An 18,705-nucleotide genomic window follows, 5' to 3' on the forward strand; every position below is an offset into this window, starting at 1 on the left:
GAAGAAAAATAGTGTTAAGAACATATATTAATTTTAAAAACATTTGTATAGACTTTTTATTCTAAATTCTGTTCTCAGCAATACTGAATACCGAATGGATTTTGGAATACTTACTGTGAAACAAAACTATGCCAAAAGCTCTTATTCTCTTGTGGAGGTGAAACTAGTAAGCTTACCTGAAGCGCTTATCTTGTTTCAGTTTTTCATGGAGGGATTTCTCTGCTGGTTTGATGATCTCTCGGAATATGTGAATGGCACCATTTCTTCCTTGCTTGCTTCCTCTCACCATGCATGAATTTTCAATGCAGACAGCCTAGCAAAGAAATAAAGATACAGCTGTCCATTTCCTTACTTGAAATTCCCTATGTAGAAGAAGCTACATAATTGAATTTCTGGATGGGCTCTTCTAAGAGGTCACCTGACTTCTAATGCAAGAAAAAACAGTTTCTCTCCTCTGTTTTTAAGGTCTTGTACAATCTGACCTCACTTTTCCTATTCAGCTAGGTCTTCCACTACTAGGCAAGCTACCCTATGTGTGGGACAGGTAGTTTTGTCAGTAAATTTAAAAATTCCATATAATTCCACTTCTACATTTCCTGTCATTCCTCTCTAGGTTCTAATCATTCTTACAGACCCCTTTAGTAAACTTTCACCCTTTAACTTTTTAAGACCCTCTTTAACCATAAAGTTTCGTGACTTTACTGCCTCTTGTGATCTTCACAAATATTTAGTATATTATCTTGACTGTAAGACCCTATCAATTTTAAGTCAAATTACTGATTAAGTTATAGCATTTCTGAACAAATAATATTTATATATGTATCATTTAGAATGTGGTGCATTTTCTGCATCATTTAAAATGTGTGCCTTGGCCTTGTGGAACTATGGTGCACAGCACTGTGTGTCATGTTTAGTTCAAGGTAATGCTTGACTTCCTATGAATTCTTTTTAGCTGTAGCTGCAAGGTTGCCTGGACAGAAACTGAACAGCACCACTAGTAGCACTGTAATTCTGATAAGCAATATTTTCTAGAAATTTTCCCTCAGATAAAGCACATTAGAACCACTTACTAGAAATCTTTATGTGCCTATAAAAGTTTATCCTTAAAGCCATTCAAAAGAGATTTGGTGGTTGGATGATGGTCGTACATTAAAAGATCATCCTAAACATTGGATTCAATATAAAAATTACCTTGTAAACAGTAAAGTATGGTACTCTATAAAGCAAAAGCTTATTTTAAAGGAGTTTTAGTGATTTATGGAATTGAAATAATGCTTTAGAAAAAGTTATTTATAATGAAACAAGTGCAAATTATCAGAATTATTAATACACAGCACTTTTTGTATACTTTCCTCAAAGTCTTTTCAAGCAAGCTATTCAGTTCCCTGATCTTCCTATGAATATTTACTATTAAGACCACATTAATAAAATTCTAAGGAACATTTGTTACAAGAACAGTCTTTCGCAGATGTAGAGAATGGACTTGAGGGCACGGGGAGGGGGAAAGGTAAGCTGGGACGAAGTGAGAGAGTGGCACTGACATATATACATTACCAAATGTAAAATAAATAGCTAGTGGGAAGCAGCTACATAGCACAGGGAGATCAGCTTGGTGCTTTGTGACCACCTAGAGGGGTGGGATAGGGAGCGTGGGAGGGAGACGCAAGAGGCAGGAGATATGGCGATATATGTATACGTATAGCTTATTCACTTGGTTATACAGCAGAAACTAATACAACATTGTAAAGGAGCTATACTCTAATAAAGATGTTAAAAAAAAAAAAGAAAAAAGAACAGTCTTTGACAAGGGCACGTCATTTGACATTTAGGCCAGTGTGGATATTTTATCTCATTCAGATTCACTTACTGTGCGATACACGAAGACTCTGAGCTGTTTGCCTCCAAGGGTCTCAAGTTTTTGTCCATTGTAAAGCTCATTAAGGCCAACTTTTACTTTCAATATGTGATTCTGAAGAATTAATTTAAGAAGACGCTGATCCATGCTCAGAGTATCATCTATAAGTAAATTCATTACAAAAGAGTGTTATTTTGTTTATAAAGCAATAAAGTTTCTCCTGTAAGAGAAAATCATGAAAATGGGTAATCCCTACCACTATAGATCTTACGGATCCTACACTTATATAGTATATGAGTTGACTATATGCCAAAAACTAAGAATTCTGTGCACAAATTAGAAATTCCATGAGCTATTTCATCAAATGACTACAACATGATTCCAAGCAATCCAAACAATGGGTTTCATCTCTCTGAGGGCCACATGGTTTTATGTGGTCACTGACAAAAGTTAAACTCTAAGCCTGGCCAAGATTTTCTCTGAGAATCTGATGTCCATTAGTCACATGAAAAACTACTGACGAATCATTTCTAAATTTATTTTTATTTATGGAGAGAGAGTTGAAGCATGTAACCTCTTAAAGACGGGTTGATGTCAACATGTATGGATATTATTATTACAAAAAGGAAAAACAGTATTTCTAGGAATTTGAATTTTCTTGTTAATAATTTTCTATGTCACAACCTAGTATTTGGAAAAACATTAAAAAGGTGATACTTATTTAGTTTTTAATTGCTAAATTTTGCCTAACAATTTAAATATGTCTTTGTGAAGTCATTTTTTTCTGCAAAAAGTGTCAGGTTGTATTAATCTAAACACAGTCCTTGAATAGCAGCTATTAGGTCAAATACTTGTAATAATAGTTCACATCATAATATGGAAGTGTATCATATTCTCTTGTTTGTATTTATTTATAATTTGATACCTTACTTTCAAATTCTGAGTTGCAAAATGCACCTACGTATTCCTAAATATTATTATGTTGGTGTTTAAATAAACAAATCAGATTTATTTTCTTAAGATCTGTTAATACATCCATTACGTGTGCTGGAAATATGATCAGGTTCACAGAACAACTGAAGACTCCTTATCACAAACTTTCACTTCCTGTAGGCTATTATCTATTATAATGAAATGTTTTGAAATGAAGGACATTTTAATAGAGACTACATAGTGCTAATGCATTGTATGTGTAGCTGGTAAAGAAACTAATCAACACCTCACAAAATATCTATTATTTCTTAATGCAAACAATCATGGTGAAGAAACAATGTGTGTAGAGGAGGAAAGAGCAGGAATGACAGTGTCCAGTACATACCAGAAAATGCATTATTCACGGGTGCCAGCAAAGTGTATTCTCCATCTGGCCTCAGAGCAGATGCCAAGCCTAATTGGGCCACAAGGTCTGTGAAAGTGGTCTGCTGATTTCCAGCTAGCTCAATAACTTGTTTGGCTGTAAAATAAACCATCACCATTCAAACAATGTCATCGTTGTTATTACCATCATCATGAAATTAGTAAATCAGTTCTTGGCTATTTTCCATGAGCTATTTGCTGTACTGGCAATGTGACATCCTGCCTTTCCCTAGTAAGAGAGTTCCAGTTTCCCTTTTTTGGGGTTGATGACCAAAGAATTTCAGAAGGACAATATCTTTCTGACTTCTTGCTTTGCAGTTTTCTTGAATTCTTTATTACTTGCCTCTTATCTCTCTGCTCTTGTGAGTGCCATAGGTCTTTCATTTATCCAAAAGTAACCATTTGGTTATATCTTCCCTTCTGTTTTCAAGAAAAACTCTGGCACTGTGATAATCTTTATCAATATTAGGTATTAGAAGTAAGTCAGGCAGAGAAAGACAAATATCATATGATATCGCTTACATGTGGAATCTAAAAAAATGGTACAAATGAACCTATTTACAAAACAGAAATAGAGTCATAGATGAAGAAACCAAACTTACAGTTACCAAGGGGGAGGGGGGGAAGGGATAAATTGGGAGATTGGGATTGACATATATATACTACTATATATAAAATAGATAACTAATAAGAACCTACTGTATAGCACAGGGAACTCTATTCAATACTCTGTAATGACCTATATGGGATTAGAATCTAAAAAAGAATGGATATATGTATATGTATAACTGGTTCACTTTGCTGTACAGCAGAAACTAACACAACATTTTAAATCAACTATACCCCAAAAAAATTCATTAAAAAAAAAAAGAAACTCTGGAAAGCCAGAGGTCAATGCATGGAATGACCATGACTACACAAGCTGCCTATTTAGTACTCAGCTCATTGTTAATTTTGTGTTTGTGCTTCACATGGCATTCCTTATACTGCACATTTATTTTCCATAGGCCTACTCTTAAGGCATCTAATTGGTAAACGATAGTAGGTAGAACAATATGAAACTGTTGCTCACCAGAATCAGGAATCAGGACCTGATCAATCAAATGGATAACACCATTATTTGTCACAATATCTTTTTTGTTCACCATTTTGATTCCATTTACTGTTATGCTGTCACCATCACATCCTATCTCAATTGTGTTTCCTTCCAGAGTCTCAAATACTGCTCCTCCCATGATAGCCTCGGAACACTGGAGGGTGTTTAAAATGTGGTACTTCAAGAGAGCTGGAGGACAAAGTACAAAGAGTAAGCTTTCAGATCAAGGAGAATAGCATTTGACCCTTAAAAGACGTGTTTCACTGTGGAACTAAGTATTCCTAAGAAATATAATATATATAAGACCTAAGTATTGACCTAAGGTTTTAAAATTCTGTTTATGTTCTCAAAATGTTTTTTCCATCAACTCTACAATAAAATTAGCTCAGCTCAGTAGGAAGTAAGAAGAAAAGAAGATCAGCTGTATGGAATTATTTGTGTAGTTCTAGAAAATGTGTTAGATCAAGTTCCCTCTATCATAAGAAAGGACTTTCCGATGGGAACACAAGAATAATTCCTCCTTTCAGAAGGCCTATAAAATTATTTGCTAGTGATACCTGTTCCAAACACCCAAGCAGTATCTTACATCAGCTACTCATGACAGAACAGCTGTACAGGCATACTTCATTTCATTGAGCTTCACTGTTTTGTGCTTTGCAGATACTATGTTTTTTGGTTTTTGTTTTTTGTTTTTTACAAATTGAAGGTTTGTGGCAACCCTAAAGGCAACATCTAGAAAATATCCAAAATAAAGATGATTTCTTGAAGGACTTCTGAAGGGATCTGTGCCTAAACTGTCTATATTTGCACCAAAATATCTCATCATAAATTGGTTAAGCCAATTTGGGGTAGGCTGAGTAAGCGAAATGTGCTAGTCACAATGTAAAATCTAGTTGAAACTAAAAAGGAGACTGGAAAGAAGCCAAGTTCTGTGTATCAATAGGTAATGACCAAAGAGAACCATGCAATTTTCTCAACTCAACTTTAGTGTAAATTTAGAATTAAAAGCATTGAACAATATGTATACAGTATTAAAGTTTGATGATCTAATATTTCTTTTCAACACTTTCTAATTATTTTTAACATCTGCTACTTAGTTACTTGAAAGCAGTGCAGAAGAATGTGATCTTTAGGATACCCTGATTATTTAATTACTTTAATTATTAAATTAATTATTGAATTACTTTGCCTACTCTTTCAAGGATTTTGTTTTTTAAGATTTTTATAGTCCACCTCAGAATAAAAGTTTTTCTTTGCCTTTGCTTATCAAAGGTGATAATGCTGGCAGAACTTAATCTCTTTTTCATTTCCTTTCTTGGAATTCTGGGAGGCTTCTCCTAGAGAGAGACAGTTAAGTACCTTCCGAAGCCACTTTGTCTCCCATGATCCTTTCTAGAACCCCTCGTGGAAGTCTCTCAAAAGCTTCATTGGTGGGAGCAAAGAGTGTGAAGTGACCATCTCTTCCAAGGGCCTCCAATACATCAGATGTGATGGCAGCTGCCTGAAACACAAATGTGCTTTTTAGAGGCTGGCACATTGCAAATCCAGAAGAAAATTACAATACACTCAGTCTGGGTGGACATGAGGGAGTTGATTATATAGAAAACTGTAGAAGTTAGATATAACTCTTGTTAGATCTTTAAAATATTATCTTTTGGCACAAACAACCATGTCTTTTCAAACTTTCCTCAAACTGTATGTAAGATGGGGAATTCTGCCGATGCTTGTGTGACTGAACAATATACAGCAGTAAACGTAATAATTGATGAATTCATTCTAAATGCACTGAGTACACTACAGTCACGAAACTAATCATTCTTCATCTGTCATGTCCACATAAATATTATTATTTCATATAAGGAGATGATTTCTTCTGTGTAAAATGAAAACCTTTTCATTTCAAGAAATATATTGGTTACATGGCTGCCAGATTTAATAGCTTTTTATAATTATTTTAGATTCTGAGGGAAAGAGGAGGAATTTCATTGGTCCAAGACAATCTGCTATTACTTCTGTACTTACTCTAAAAGATGAGAGGTCATCTTCTGCTTCAATAAAGTCCTGAATTGAGGTACCGATTTGTGTAAGGACACGGTCAATGACATGCACAACGCCATTTGTTGCAATCTGGTTCCCATGGATAATTCGAGCACAGTTAACAGTGACAACCTAATTATTTGAGAAAATCAGACTTTAGAAGTCACAGCTATCTGTTGACCACTGAGACTGCAAGCCCCCGTTTCCTATTTTTCATGATTACTGGTAAATGTAACATGAAAGAACTGACATTCTGAATGTAAATTCTGAGGGTGAAGACTTACTTACATATTACTATGTCCAAAAAAAAAAAAAAAAAACCCGGGAAAAAATGCAACCAGTTGAGAACCCAAGTCCAGTTACACTTAACATACCTAGAAGTGCAAGGCAAATACATTTTTTTTGGTTTAAATTATTGCTTTTATTCCTCTCTTTCTTTCAAAGAGATAGTCATACACTATTTCTAATGTAGGTCAATGAGTTACATAAAGAAGTCTAATTAGTCCTTAAAAAAAAGTTCTGAGACAGAAACAAACAATTATTGCATAAATATAATCAGTTCTATTTCAGTGATTTCCTAAATATTGACTCCTCACTGACCCTTTATTTCCTGGAACTCTGACTGTTGAAAGAGCTCTATGACCCTGGTTGGAAGTTTCCCACAAAGACTTTATTAAAACACACAAGAACCTAAATCAGTATAGTAGCCAGAGGGTGAATAAAAGAATACTCATTCTCTGATATTTCTCTGATAAATTCTCTGACAAATTCTTATTTATTATTTTTTTCTGATTATTAGTTTTTCAAACACATCAAATACTAAAATTTCCTTTTGTAGAACATCTAAGTCTACTATCAATGAACTATCGATTTAATTTCTTTCTCGCAATCACTCTTTAGTAGAAATCACTCACTGAATTAGAAATTTACATGCTCTAGATGTAGGGAAAAGTCATGATATGGCACTTACATTATATTCACTAACTTTTTATTATTTCTGTGAGCCTTATATAAAAGGTATAGAAAAAAATTAAGGGCAATGTTATTGAGAAAGGTACTTTTTATTAATGAAACTTACCCCATTAGGATAATGGTTAACGAAGAGCCCCAAATTGTTATACATTGAAGAAACAATCATGCCGTTTTTCAAGTCCTTGGTCAACATTCTCTTATTAACCATGTGGCTATGTAAAGCATTCAATAATTCAACATTTACATTGCTCTCCAAACCTCTACGGATATCCTAGGAAAAATTGAAATGACAGAAGTTTATTTTATTATAGTTAATTATTAAAAATCTTATAATCACACTGTTTCTACTCTCTTGTTATTTTCTCATTGAATTACCCAGACGGTCAAACCAAATTGACATAAATAACTTAAAATTATACTATTTCAATTGATTAAGAAATTTTGTAAGTAGAGGTACTCAGTAAAGGGTTCCAGATCTTATAGAGCACTTGGACATTTTTAGAGACAAAACAAAATTTTTAATAAATGTATTGATGAAGAGATGATCTTGCTGTAAAGGCTTAGGGAATATGAAGTTATCAGATATTTAAAGTACTTTGAGTGGAAAACAAAATAAAAATGGCATTATATTTTTATACAACATCAGAGTTTTAATAACCGTTTTATGTTTATTCTATAACAAATTCAAGAATTCAACCATCCTGTACCTTTTAATTTATCCAATACCACACTATATCATACTGTACTTGGTGTTATGAGAAATACAATGATAAGTAAGGTGAAGTCTCGACCTTTGAGGTACTTATTCTATAGCAGCAGGCAAAAATAAACACAGTAAGATAAAGGACGGAAGGAGAAAAAAAATGCTTTCCAGGTCAAATGAAGATGGCTGGCAATTCAGGTTTGGAGACAGGTCTTGCAGGGTAGGTAGACAGGGTAGGGATGGTGTGATGATCATTCTAAGTCCAGCTGCTGGCACAGGGTGAACGTTGGGAAAGCAGAAGTTGTCCAGTGTGGTTATTGTATGCCTTTACGTTTCTCAGATAATATTAAGAAAGACATTTTAGAAAAGTATATGGGACCATAACATAGAAGACTTTTAATGCCCAAGTAAAGAGTAAATTAAACTGGCAATGGGGAGCCATTGAGGCTTTTGTGGGCTTGGAATAAAATGATTAGCCTGGGCTTTAGGAAGGTTAATCCGGTGGTAATGCGTAGCAGAAAAGAGACTATTATGAGGATGAAAAATGGGATATGGGTGACTAACAGTAGTTTCTAAGAACTGGAGAGAGGCAAAGTAAGGATGACTTATAATTTTCAAGTTTTAACTCTGAGACTGGTACTGCCAATTATGGAAAAAAGACAGCAGAAAAGCAGTTGTTGATGGGGAGAAAGAAAGTGGCATCTGTTTTAGATAACGTTTTGTTTAAAGATATAGATGGTGTATCCAAGGAGAAATATTAAGATAGATGTTAGAAATATTCTCCTGGGATTCAAGAAACGCAGATTCCATGGCTCTATGCATAAAGTGAAAGCTGAAGCCATCAGAAGTACATCTAAACTGCAGAGTATAGTTCCTGGAAGAGACCTTAATAAGACCTATTCTTAAGGCAAGGAAGAAGAGGAGTCTGCAGAAAGGACCAGAAAGGTGGTTAGAGATGTGGTCAAAGACAACCAGAAGAGAGAAAGTTCTATAATGCAAGCAATTAACCTCACAGTTAATGCAGCAAGAGAAAATCTAGAAGAATCTGCCTAAGTTTTACTAAATATTGTATGACTCTAGTAGTAATTACCAGTTCATCTTCATATCAAGTAGAAAGTAGGAATATATTTCTATACCAGTTTTACAGATTTGTGTATTGTCATAATTTAGTGTGTTGTAAATTAGATTATGCACAAAAAAAGCCTGAAAATTAAATGTATTGTTTACAACCCTTCAATTTAAATATCCACACACGTTTATAAATCTGTCAGTCTCTGAACAGCCATATATATTTACATATAATTAAAATAATAAGTATATGTATAATATAGCTTATTAAAAATTTTAAATTCCACTAGGCTTCTTAACTTGCCTTTCTATGAGATATGTCATTTAAAATTACCTATATTTCTTCACAACCAAAAGGGGAAGAGTCAAGGAGTAAAATAGAATAATGATAAAGTGCTTGTTCAATCCACTATTAGTTTGGCTTTATTAGTCCATGAGCCTACTGGGGTGTTATTCCATTTATGGATGTATTAAAATGATTTCCTCCTTACCCTCAATTAACTCATCCTTTTATGTATCCTCATATATGTACGACAGAAAGATATACAATTTCTATTCATTTCCAAGTTAGTAAATCAATTAAAGTATACCAGTAGCAGTAAAAAAATTTATATTAATAAAAATAATGAATTACAGAATCCAGGTTGTCCCAAGCCTCGTTACTTGGTGCGAAGTAAGTGAACGACCCCTTTCCTTCGATCTCTTCCCTCAGTTTTGAGAGATCAGAATAACGCTGCGTGGTGGTGGCTCCCACAATGCCCAGGGTCCCATAAACATGATCAATAGGCATAACTGAAATAATCAAGAGATGAATAAGTACTTAGGAAAAAATTTCAAGAATGTTATTTTACAATAATTTAACCTTTACACAAAGCCCCCCAATATATTAAATGATAATTTTAGCAATACAGTTCTATAAATCATCAATTTTATGTGACATTTGCCTTTTGAATGTCAAATAATAAAGTACTACTGAAAAATATCATTCCATATATCCTTGGTCTTGAGGGAAAATGAATTTTCAATTATTATCCTTTTTTGATGTTTAGTCTATTTACATGTCAAATCTGCTATGTCAATATGGTTCAATTTTAATTATTAGTAAGTATCTTTGATTATTTCACTGAAAACAACAAAAGTTCCTCACTTCTCACTGAGAATGGCAAAGGTAATTTTTTTTTTCATGTTGGCTTAAAGCTCCTAAATAGTATAATACTGTTAGGTATAGGGGTATAGTTATATAGATTTGGGTCCCTAAAAGAAATATGTAGACCTGCTTCTTTTCATCATAATTTCAGGAAGGAAATATATAAAAATATCTAATACTTCTAGAATATATCTTCTGAACTTCAGAAGAAAGATTAATATATGAATGTCAGCCTGAAGTTTGGGTGCAGCCAACTTATTTTTTATGACTGTCTTATTTAAAATTTAATATGATTTGGATCATATCATAGGAGAAATGGTTATTACCTTTGTGAATATATCAAGACTAGGTACACAATTAGTAAATTAAATCACAAAATCAGGATTTAAAAACACCCCTACAGGATGGGAAAAATGAGTCAAACATAACAGTTAAATGTCACAGGGTTCCATTTAAGTCCCACGCCTAAGTTAAAAAAAAAAACAAATCCCAGTGAAGACTTGATTTGACAGCATTCATTTTAAAAAGATCTGTAATCAATTTTAATTAATTAAAAATTCAGCATGAGTTAATGATATGACATGGTTACCAATAACATTAACCAAAATTCAGGAGCCCACCCGCCCCAAACTGAGGTATTTGTCTTAATATTTTCTCAGCTGCCTGGACACACATAGATAGTAGACACCAGTCTTGGATCACAATCAGAAGAAAAAAAATGACTGGATTAGAGGCTTTTCATGGGTTGCTGTCAATTACAGTAAGGACTCCAAAGTCTATATCACATTCAAACTGGGGGCCATGAGCCCAGAGAAGAGAAGATTCTGTTGGGGAAGAGAGGGTAGCTGGAGGACGGGTGTGATGATTTGTGTTAACTATCTGAATGGCTGTCATTTCAAAGAGGAAATAGATGAACTAATTTTTCTCTAGTTGGCAAGTTACAGGAAACTAACTTTCAATCTGAGAAACATTATAAAATCAGAGCTGTTGAATCAGAGAAGATGATGCCTTGCCAAGTAGTCAGCCCATGTTCCTAGACAAGTTCAAAGAAAAGGATTTTGTAGTGGGGATTTTTGTTCTTGAAGGAAAGTTGAACTAATTTAAATTTAGAATAAGCTTCTGTTGTCCAGCATCTAGTGTATATGATGTATATATTAATACTTTATCAACATGATAAAGTCATGATTAACACCAAGATATGGGGGATATATCTTGGATTTATCATGGTGCTAAATACACACACACACACACACACACACACACACACACACAATTGGCTTCGCTATAAGCTACTTCAACTCTTTTTCCTCAAACAAGACAAATTCCTCATTTAATTCAGTAATTGAAACTTTACCTGCTGGGCAGCCTTTCATTCCTTCCATCCTCATATAACCAGGGCAGCATTCATATAACACAGTCCTATACATTGGAAGAAAATTAATATTAAAATGGGAGAACTACAAAGGATACATTTTGACATAAACTTAGCAAAACATATTACTTATTGCCTTGATTTATTGAGAATTTAGAAATCCAGTTTTTTTGTTTGTTTGTTTATGACATCAAGGTATTTATATTAGCTTGATTTCTCTCTATAACCTCATGGCATGGTGGAAAAATTCCAGGATCTTGAGCCAGAAGAATGGAGTATGGTTCCCAGTTCCACTACTTAGTTGATGTGTGACCTTGAGCAAATCATTTAATAAATTTGAGTCTCAGTTTCCCCAACTATTTAACATGAATGTGGTAGCTAAAATACTTATTCATGGGTAGTTGTGAATCTCAGATAAAACAATGCTTTGGAAATAATTTTGCAAACTATAAATAGCTGTAAATGTTTATTAATATAAGGTTATTAGGAACTAAGACCATCAGAAAAATTTATTAACTCACTTATAGGTAGTAAAATATGAAACTATAGATGAGAATAAAATTTCTGGCATGGAATATTGGCTTAAGGATAGTTAAAAGATAAGAATATAGAGATAAGTGGGAAATTAAATTTTCAAACTGTTCTCTAATTTTAACATAATTTCAAGAATAGTTGGTATTGGAAACATATACAGACTGTAAGAGAGCCTTATGCAAATATGGTCCCTGAAGTAATTTTATTTACATGGATACCCATAAAAATAAATGTGAACATTTGGATGCCAAGGGATTGATTAAGAATTGCTTATACTTTAGCTTTAGCATATATCATAAACAATAAGAATGAGATACATAATTTTTAGTTCGGGACTAATAATACTTTATGTAAAATAGTAAATAGAAGAAGAAATTGCTAAAGTTGCAAAAATTTCTATAACACATGCTAATGTTAATGCACTATACGGTATAGAATTCCAAAACAGGCAGTTGCAATTTCAGATGATACTTGAACAATACAGTTGTCTGAGTTAATGCTTTGAAAGCAACGACAACAAAAAAGTAGTTTTTCCAGGAAATTTATGCTACACAAAACTCAAAGTTCCCATATTGTCAGTAGGACAAATAAGAGTAAAAAAAAATCATGACTGTGCATATCTCTGTAAGTGGGAAATTTATCTTCATTTTCTGAATAGTATCTAAAATCTCATGGAAATGCCAACTGACAATGTCACTGACATTTTTTTGAAGGAGGTCTACAAAATACTATATTATTGAGCCAATATATATTGTGGGGAATATCTTTTTTTTTTTTTTAAACATCTTTATTGGAGTATAATTGCTTTACAATGGTGTGTTAGTTTCTGCTTTATAACAAAGTGAATCAGTTATACATATACATATGTTCCCATATCTCTTCCCTCTTGCATCTCCCTCCCTCCCACCCTCCCTATCCCACCCCTCTAGGTGGTCACAAAGCACCGAGCTGATCTCCCTGTGCTATGCGGCTGCTTCCCACTAGCTATCTATTTTACATTTGGTAGTGTATATATGTCCATGACGGGAATATCTTAAACCTAGGAAACTTCCTGTTTTTCATTAGACCCAGTTACTTCCCCCAGATCCCCAAAGCAGCTATTCAAACAGAAGATAAACATTTCTGTCAACTGATACATAAAGTCCTAAAGATGACTTTGGAAATTTTAGCAGCTGCAACAGATGGCAAATCAGGCATTCTTCCTGTCAATGTTACTGATTCCTTTGGTTGTTTGAAACTAGCAACTAGCATTTACATTTATTCCAGAGCACAGATGTTAATGTGTTTGTGAAAATGAAGTTAAGGGAAATAAGCTAATATAATTAAACAAAGGAGACACTGTTATATTTCTGGTGAAAAGCCAGACTTCAAAGCAGGAATTTTTTTTTCTTTTTTAATGGAAAGCAAGAAAGAATCTTGGCATAAGCTTTGTACAAGCATTGGCATCGCTAACATATTTAGATGGTTAAAGTAAGATTGTATCGGACTTCCTTAACTTCCAGGAAGTGTGTAATAAAGATTTTCCTTAAATATTTCAAGGAGCAGGTCCTTTCTTATGTAGTTAGTGTGCCTTCCAAATAGGCCTCATGGTAACCAAGAACACAAAGAAGAAAGCGAGAAATATCCAGAGCTTTGGAGTTCCCAACTGGGGCCTGACCTAACTCATGGCCAGGATCCTTGTAACTACTGACTTACACTGTAGTTGTGTGAATGATGCACAAGTCTAGCAGATTTATGCAAACTAATAAGAATAACGTCCAGGTCAAAAAGTAACATCGGTTAAAACTCTGTTAAGCCAACATGTGGGAACGGGCAGCAATGTCCTGTGGGGTCCTAGTCTTGGTTACCATGGGGAGGCACAGTCCAGATAAGGTTATATGCCTTGAATACATGATTCTTAGTAAAATAAAGAGAACCCTATGCATTTTAAATAGGGATCTGCACACGCCTCCTTTTCACACCAGCATATACCCAATTTGCTTAAAATAGTTTAAATTTAAGTACAATTAATGTTATGAGTTAGAGTTACTTAGTAATTTCACATTAGTTCGTTCATTTTACCTTCAGAAACTCTCCAAGTATTAAATCTGCATTTCACAGGCAAAGAAACAAGACTCCAAAATGTTATGTGATTCCACAGTTAGTATTTATAACCAGTATTATTAAGTTAAGAATATGTTTTTTAACAATCCCCCAATCCTTCCACCTATTTAGAGTAACTGAAATTTAATGATGATGTGCTTCAGATATTCTGGTTCTCAAGTCGTGCTTCACTGAGGTTGCGGTCCAAAGTAATAAGAGGCAGGCAGGAGCCATTTCTACTGTTTCATTGACTGAGGATGACATCTTTAATTTTTTTTATCTATAATTCAGCTCCTTCATCTTAAAATGAAGAATCTGCACCACATGAGTACTTATCAACCTTTATATGTCTAGGATTATATTTCTTCTACCAATATTTATTAATTGATTAAACCAATAAGCTATCAAGTAATAAAAATGTTTTCCAACTCTAGGTGACTCAGTGAAATATATAACTAAGTTGAAAAGTAATCATCTTTTTGGCTATTGAAATAGTAATATAGTGGTGGGTTTCCATTATCACCTTTGGGGACCCCTGGGGATCTGGCAGTTTGGGATGGAATGACTGGATTAAATGAAGATATGAAACTTAAGTCCTTTCCAACTTTAAGCTTTGATGAAAACTCAGGGGTAAACTGGTGTACTTTATATAATTTCTAAATGACTGTAGGCAAACATTAATTTTTACGTGAAAACCCTGGTATTTCAGATCAATTTGTTCTTCTGGCATTTTTTTAAATAAAATGAGGAAACTGAGGCAAAGAGGTTAATTGACTTGCCTAAGATAAAAGAGGCCAAACCAGGAGTAGAAATGACATAGTCAAACTGTCAGTGATTCTATACCAGATCACATGGCCATTGCCATAGATTCAGGAATAACATGAGTTCCACTAGTAGAGGAGGAAATTCAGGGAAAATTTCTTTATTCATATGTGATCCATTTTTTTTAAGCTCACAATTTTGGAGAGTATTTTCGAGAAGATCGTGTGTATGTCCAAGGAAAGGCATGGGCATTGTGGTGTTGTCTTTGGAACTGGCACATTAAGGAAAAAATGACACTTACGTTTTCTTTCCACAGATGGCACCTTGATACCAGTTCCTACAAGTGCTGAAGTATTTCTTTTTGGTGCCCAAAATCTGTTGAAGGGCGCAGACATTTGGGCTGGAAGATGGAAGGAAAGAAAGTTAATGTCCTAATGACAACTAGTTTTTCATATCTACATGTCAGGTAGTAAAAAAAGAAAAAAGAAAAAAGTTAATATGTGGATTCGATTATCAAAGATACAATTCTAAAAAAAGATGTGATTCTAGTCAGCACAAATCTCCTTCTGATCCAATCCTGCTGAATCATTGGAAAAACTAAAGTCTATGAGAAACAGAGAGAGAGGGGAAATTATACATCTCTGAGAGTAAAATGCCATTGTTTCAAAAGTTAACCTAATAGAATTAAACAATGTGTCTTACTACTTTTAATAGTAGGTAATTCACTGACCCTTTTAAACCAAACATGTGCTTATTTAGGGTTTGGGGTGGCTTAGGGCTCTGGAACAATGACAGATCAGACAGCAAAATAGACAAGTTTTACTAAGTCCAAGGACACTGTACTCTGTAATTTTCTAGGTAAGCAATCACAGAAGTAAATGAATGCTAAGATTAACTTAAATAATATGGCTGCACAAAGGAAAATTTATTGCTTTGCCTGGAAGTAATTAGATTAAGACATCCTCTGCCAGAATTTTAAGTGTTTTTCTCCCTTAAAAAGAAGGAAGTCTTATTTGCTCTGTAAGGCAAGGGAACTTTGGAGCATTATGAACATCTCTCTGAGACATTGGATGTAGTGCCAAGATCCATTTCAAAAATTAATAATAAATGGTTGGTTAAGTTACTAAATTATGTCTGATAACTTTAAAAATGCTAAGTTGTAGTTGAGTTTATTCTAAGAAATAAAGTTTTTGCAAATTGTACAGAATGCAAAATTTAAAAGCATTCTTAAATGCTTCAAAAAATTCAGGAAACTGGTTACATTACCTATTGTTTAATTTTCATAATAAATGAAATTTTCCCTAACATAATGTGAGATATTTCAAAGCTGTCTACATAATGATAGTCTCCAACAATAGATTCTTTCATCTTGAAAACCTCATTCCAGAAATTTGGAATCAAATAAAAACACAAATAAACTGAATCATAAAGAAATGCCCTGTTAAATGTTGTTAATTACATTAAAATCTTACAATGTTTCATAAAAAGCAATTATACACAAGTTTTTTGGACAGTAATCCTTAAAGTTTAAGACACATACATCAACCACAGAATACTCATTTTTTCCTTTTTTCTTGTTACATTGTAATAAGTAGAAAAAAAAAAAAACAAAACCTGAGGTATAAATAAGGAACTATATGTAGAATTGTACATACAACAAGCTAAGGGAAAAGAAGGTTTATAAAATCAAACCACTGACTTACCCCTGATCCCGGCCCCTGATACGGCTGTGAGCCAAGATCTTGTCATAATGACCATTGGCATTTGCAGGGTTAACCACAACGAACAAGAACAGAGAAAATATGGGTAAGAGAGGAATCATCTCTAGTCTCTCCGTTGCAGTTAGTCCACGAAGAGAACTGGCAGTGGGCTTTGGAGAGCTCAGAGTTTATATACATGGCAGAGTTCTGGGAGGGAGCTCTGTATCAACCTGGGAATCTGAACTCTCTCCAGAAGGCATCAGCAACTTCAAGTCGCCAGCTAGAATCTGCTTTTTCAGCTATGTTTCCTGAGCACACTGAGCCTCTTTTTCTTCTCATTATCAAAAGGATATTTATTTTAGTTTTGTATTATTTATCTTTCTCTTTATTTTTACTACCTGACTCATTTCATGTTCATATTTCCGTTTTATTCTTTTTTAATTTAGAGGGTTTTTATGGGAAATGATTTTGTTTAGATTTTAAGGATCATTCTGTAACACGTCCCTTTCAGAGTGCATGTCCCTGTGCTCAGTGACAGTATGACTTGATCTTATCACATCCTGTCATATTCAGTTCACATCAGAACTGAAAGATTATTTTTCACCAGATAACAAAGGTAGATGTAAGTTGGATAATCACAAGGCAGTAATGGCTGTTGATTAAAAACAAATGTTGAATGGCCATAAACTCTCACAGAGTATAGGACAAGAATTTTAAGTTGCTGATGAAACATGTAGGAGGGATAACATTTTCCTTGCAATGTGTAAACTGGGGGGATCCCTCCCATTTCACTTCTCTTCAGATATCAAGGAATAGATAGAGTTAACATAAATCTGGTTCTGGTAAGTTTCCCTAACTTTTGAAGCAAAGCAGGAAAGAAAAACATGTGTCATTTTGTTTTTTCATGTACAGGGCATGATGTTGACCATTTCTTGACAGCACATCTCTTGGTAACCACCGGACAAAAGCATCCCCTGTTGGAAACAAGTATTACCAATCTAACTGCAATAGAATAATGCAATATGTATTAAGAAACAGGGGCATTGCCAGAATCCTTCTTCTTCTGTTTTATCAAGAGTAACCAAAGTCTCTTAATGTTACACAGTGCAATTCCTAGCCAAGGGGATATCCACTCTCACCACTCCACACATGATATATCAACAATTAGCTAAATAACTACAATGAGTTTCCCTGGATAAATAAGTTACACACTATCCTAAAGTGAAAGTGTAATTCAAATATGTCTTGTTGCAAAGTGCTCCCGCTGTAGTGGCCCATCAGAGTTGTTTCCCCACTGGCAATATAGAGAAATTTTAGACTGAAACTCCATGTTGCCCAATTGGAAGGTCTTTTAGGGAAGGCTGGATTAGGCCAGAGAGGATTCCAAGTATCAGGAGAGTTATATTAAGCTTGCTATAGGATTTTGTCTTGGGGCACTAAAATAATTCTGCAATTTGCTGCTAGTTTAGTAAGAAAGCATACAATGAAATAATAAATTCCAAAATATGTTTAGAGGCTTCTTTTCAATTTGAAAATCTTGACATTAAGGTATAGAAAATGAAAGAGCAATTCAAAAGGAGAGCTGGAGAAAAGATGGTAAGGGGTAAATTGTATTCTTTCCCTGGTCCCTTGCAGGAAGAAGAGAATTAATCTATCACTTATATTTCTCTGAATGGAATTACTCTAACTTTGCTCGTATGTCACTGTTTTGCTTTATACAATAGGTTTCTATTACTCTTATGTTGCGCAAATAGTAGGTGGTCAGTAATTGCTTATTGAGTAGAATGGAGAGGTTTTTTGAAAATAAGTTCTATCTGATATCAGTATATTAGCTATTAGAACATTATTGATAACAGTTATATAAAAGTCTTCAATTCTAGGCTGTTGAGACATTATAAAGTAGATTGCTTATCTTCTAAGATAAAACAATAGAATTTTGGAATTACAGGAAACAAATCAAACTCAAAATACAGAAATCCCTGCAACATCATCACTGTAAATAGTCATCCACTCTTTACTGA

The 18,705-nt window shown here is 34.1% G+C and overlaps 1 protein-coding gene across 4 annotated transcripts in view; it reads right to left on the bottom strand.

The window, feature by feature from the left end:
* POSTN (periostin) overlaps positions 1 to 16,940 on the bottom strand; it is a 35,585-nt gene extending 18,645 nt beyond the window's left edge. For 2 of the 4 annotated variants that reach the window (XM_036831453.1, XM_036831454.1), the window contains exons 1-11: positions 16,688 to 16,937; positions 15,286 to 15,384; positions 11,589 to 11,653; positions 9,722 to 9,879; positions 7,423 to 7,587; positions 6,330 to 6,476; positions 5,667 to 5,808; positions 4,284 to 4,496; positions 3,174 to 3,308; positions 1,868 to 2,016; positions 177 to 313 (exon numbers count right to left, since the gene is read on the bottom strand). In XM_036831453.1, the coding sequence (XP_036687348.1) occupies positions 177 to 313; positions 1,868 to 2,016; positions 3,174 to 3,308; positions 4,284 to 4,496; positions 5,667 to 5,808; positions 6,330 to 6,476; positions 7,423 to 7,587; positions 9,722 to 9,879; positions 11,589 to 11,653; positions 15,286 to 15,384; positions 16,688 to 16,806 (1,529 nt within the window). In that variant the 5' untranslated portion in view covers positions 16,807 to 16,937. Of the gene's footprint in view, positions 1 to 176; positions 314 to 1,867; positions 2,017 to 3,173; positions 3,309 to 4,283; positions 4,497 to 5,666; positions 5,809 to 6,329; positions 6,477 to 7,422; positions 7,588 to 9,721; positions 9,880 to 11,588; positions 11,654 to 15,285; positions 15,385 to 16,687 lie in introns of all 4 variants that reach the window. The other 2 variants (XM_036831451.1, XM_036831455.1) reach the window with 2 other exon arrangements.
* Positions 16,941 to 18,705: the final 1,765 nt, after the last annotated feature.

This window comes from Balaenoptera musculus, chromosome 18 (assembly GCF_009873245.2).
Source record: "Balaenoptera musculus isolate JJ_BM4_2016_0621 chromosome 18, mBalMus1.pri.v3, whole genome shotgun sequence".
Taxonomy (NCBI): Eukaryota; Metazoa; Chordata; class Mammalia; order Artiodactyla; family Balaenopteridae; genus Balaenoptera; species Balaenoptera musculus.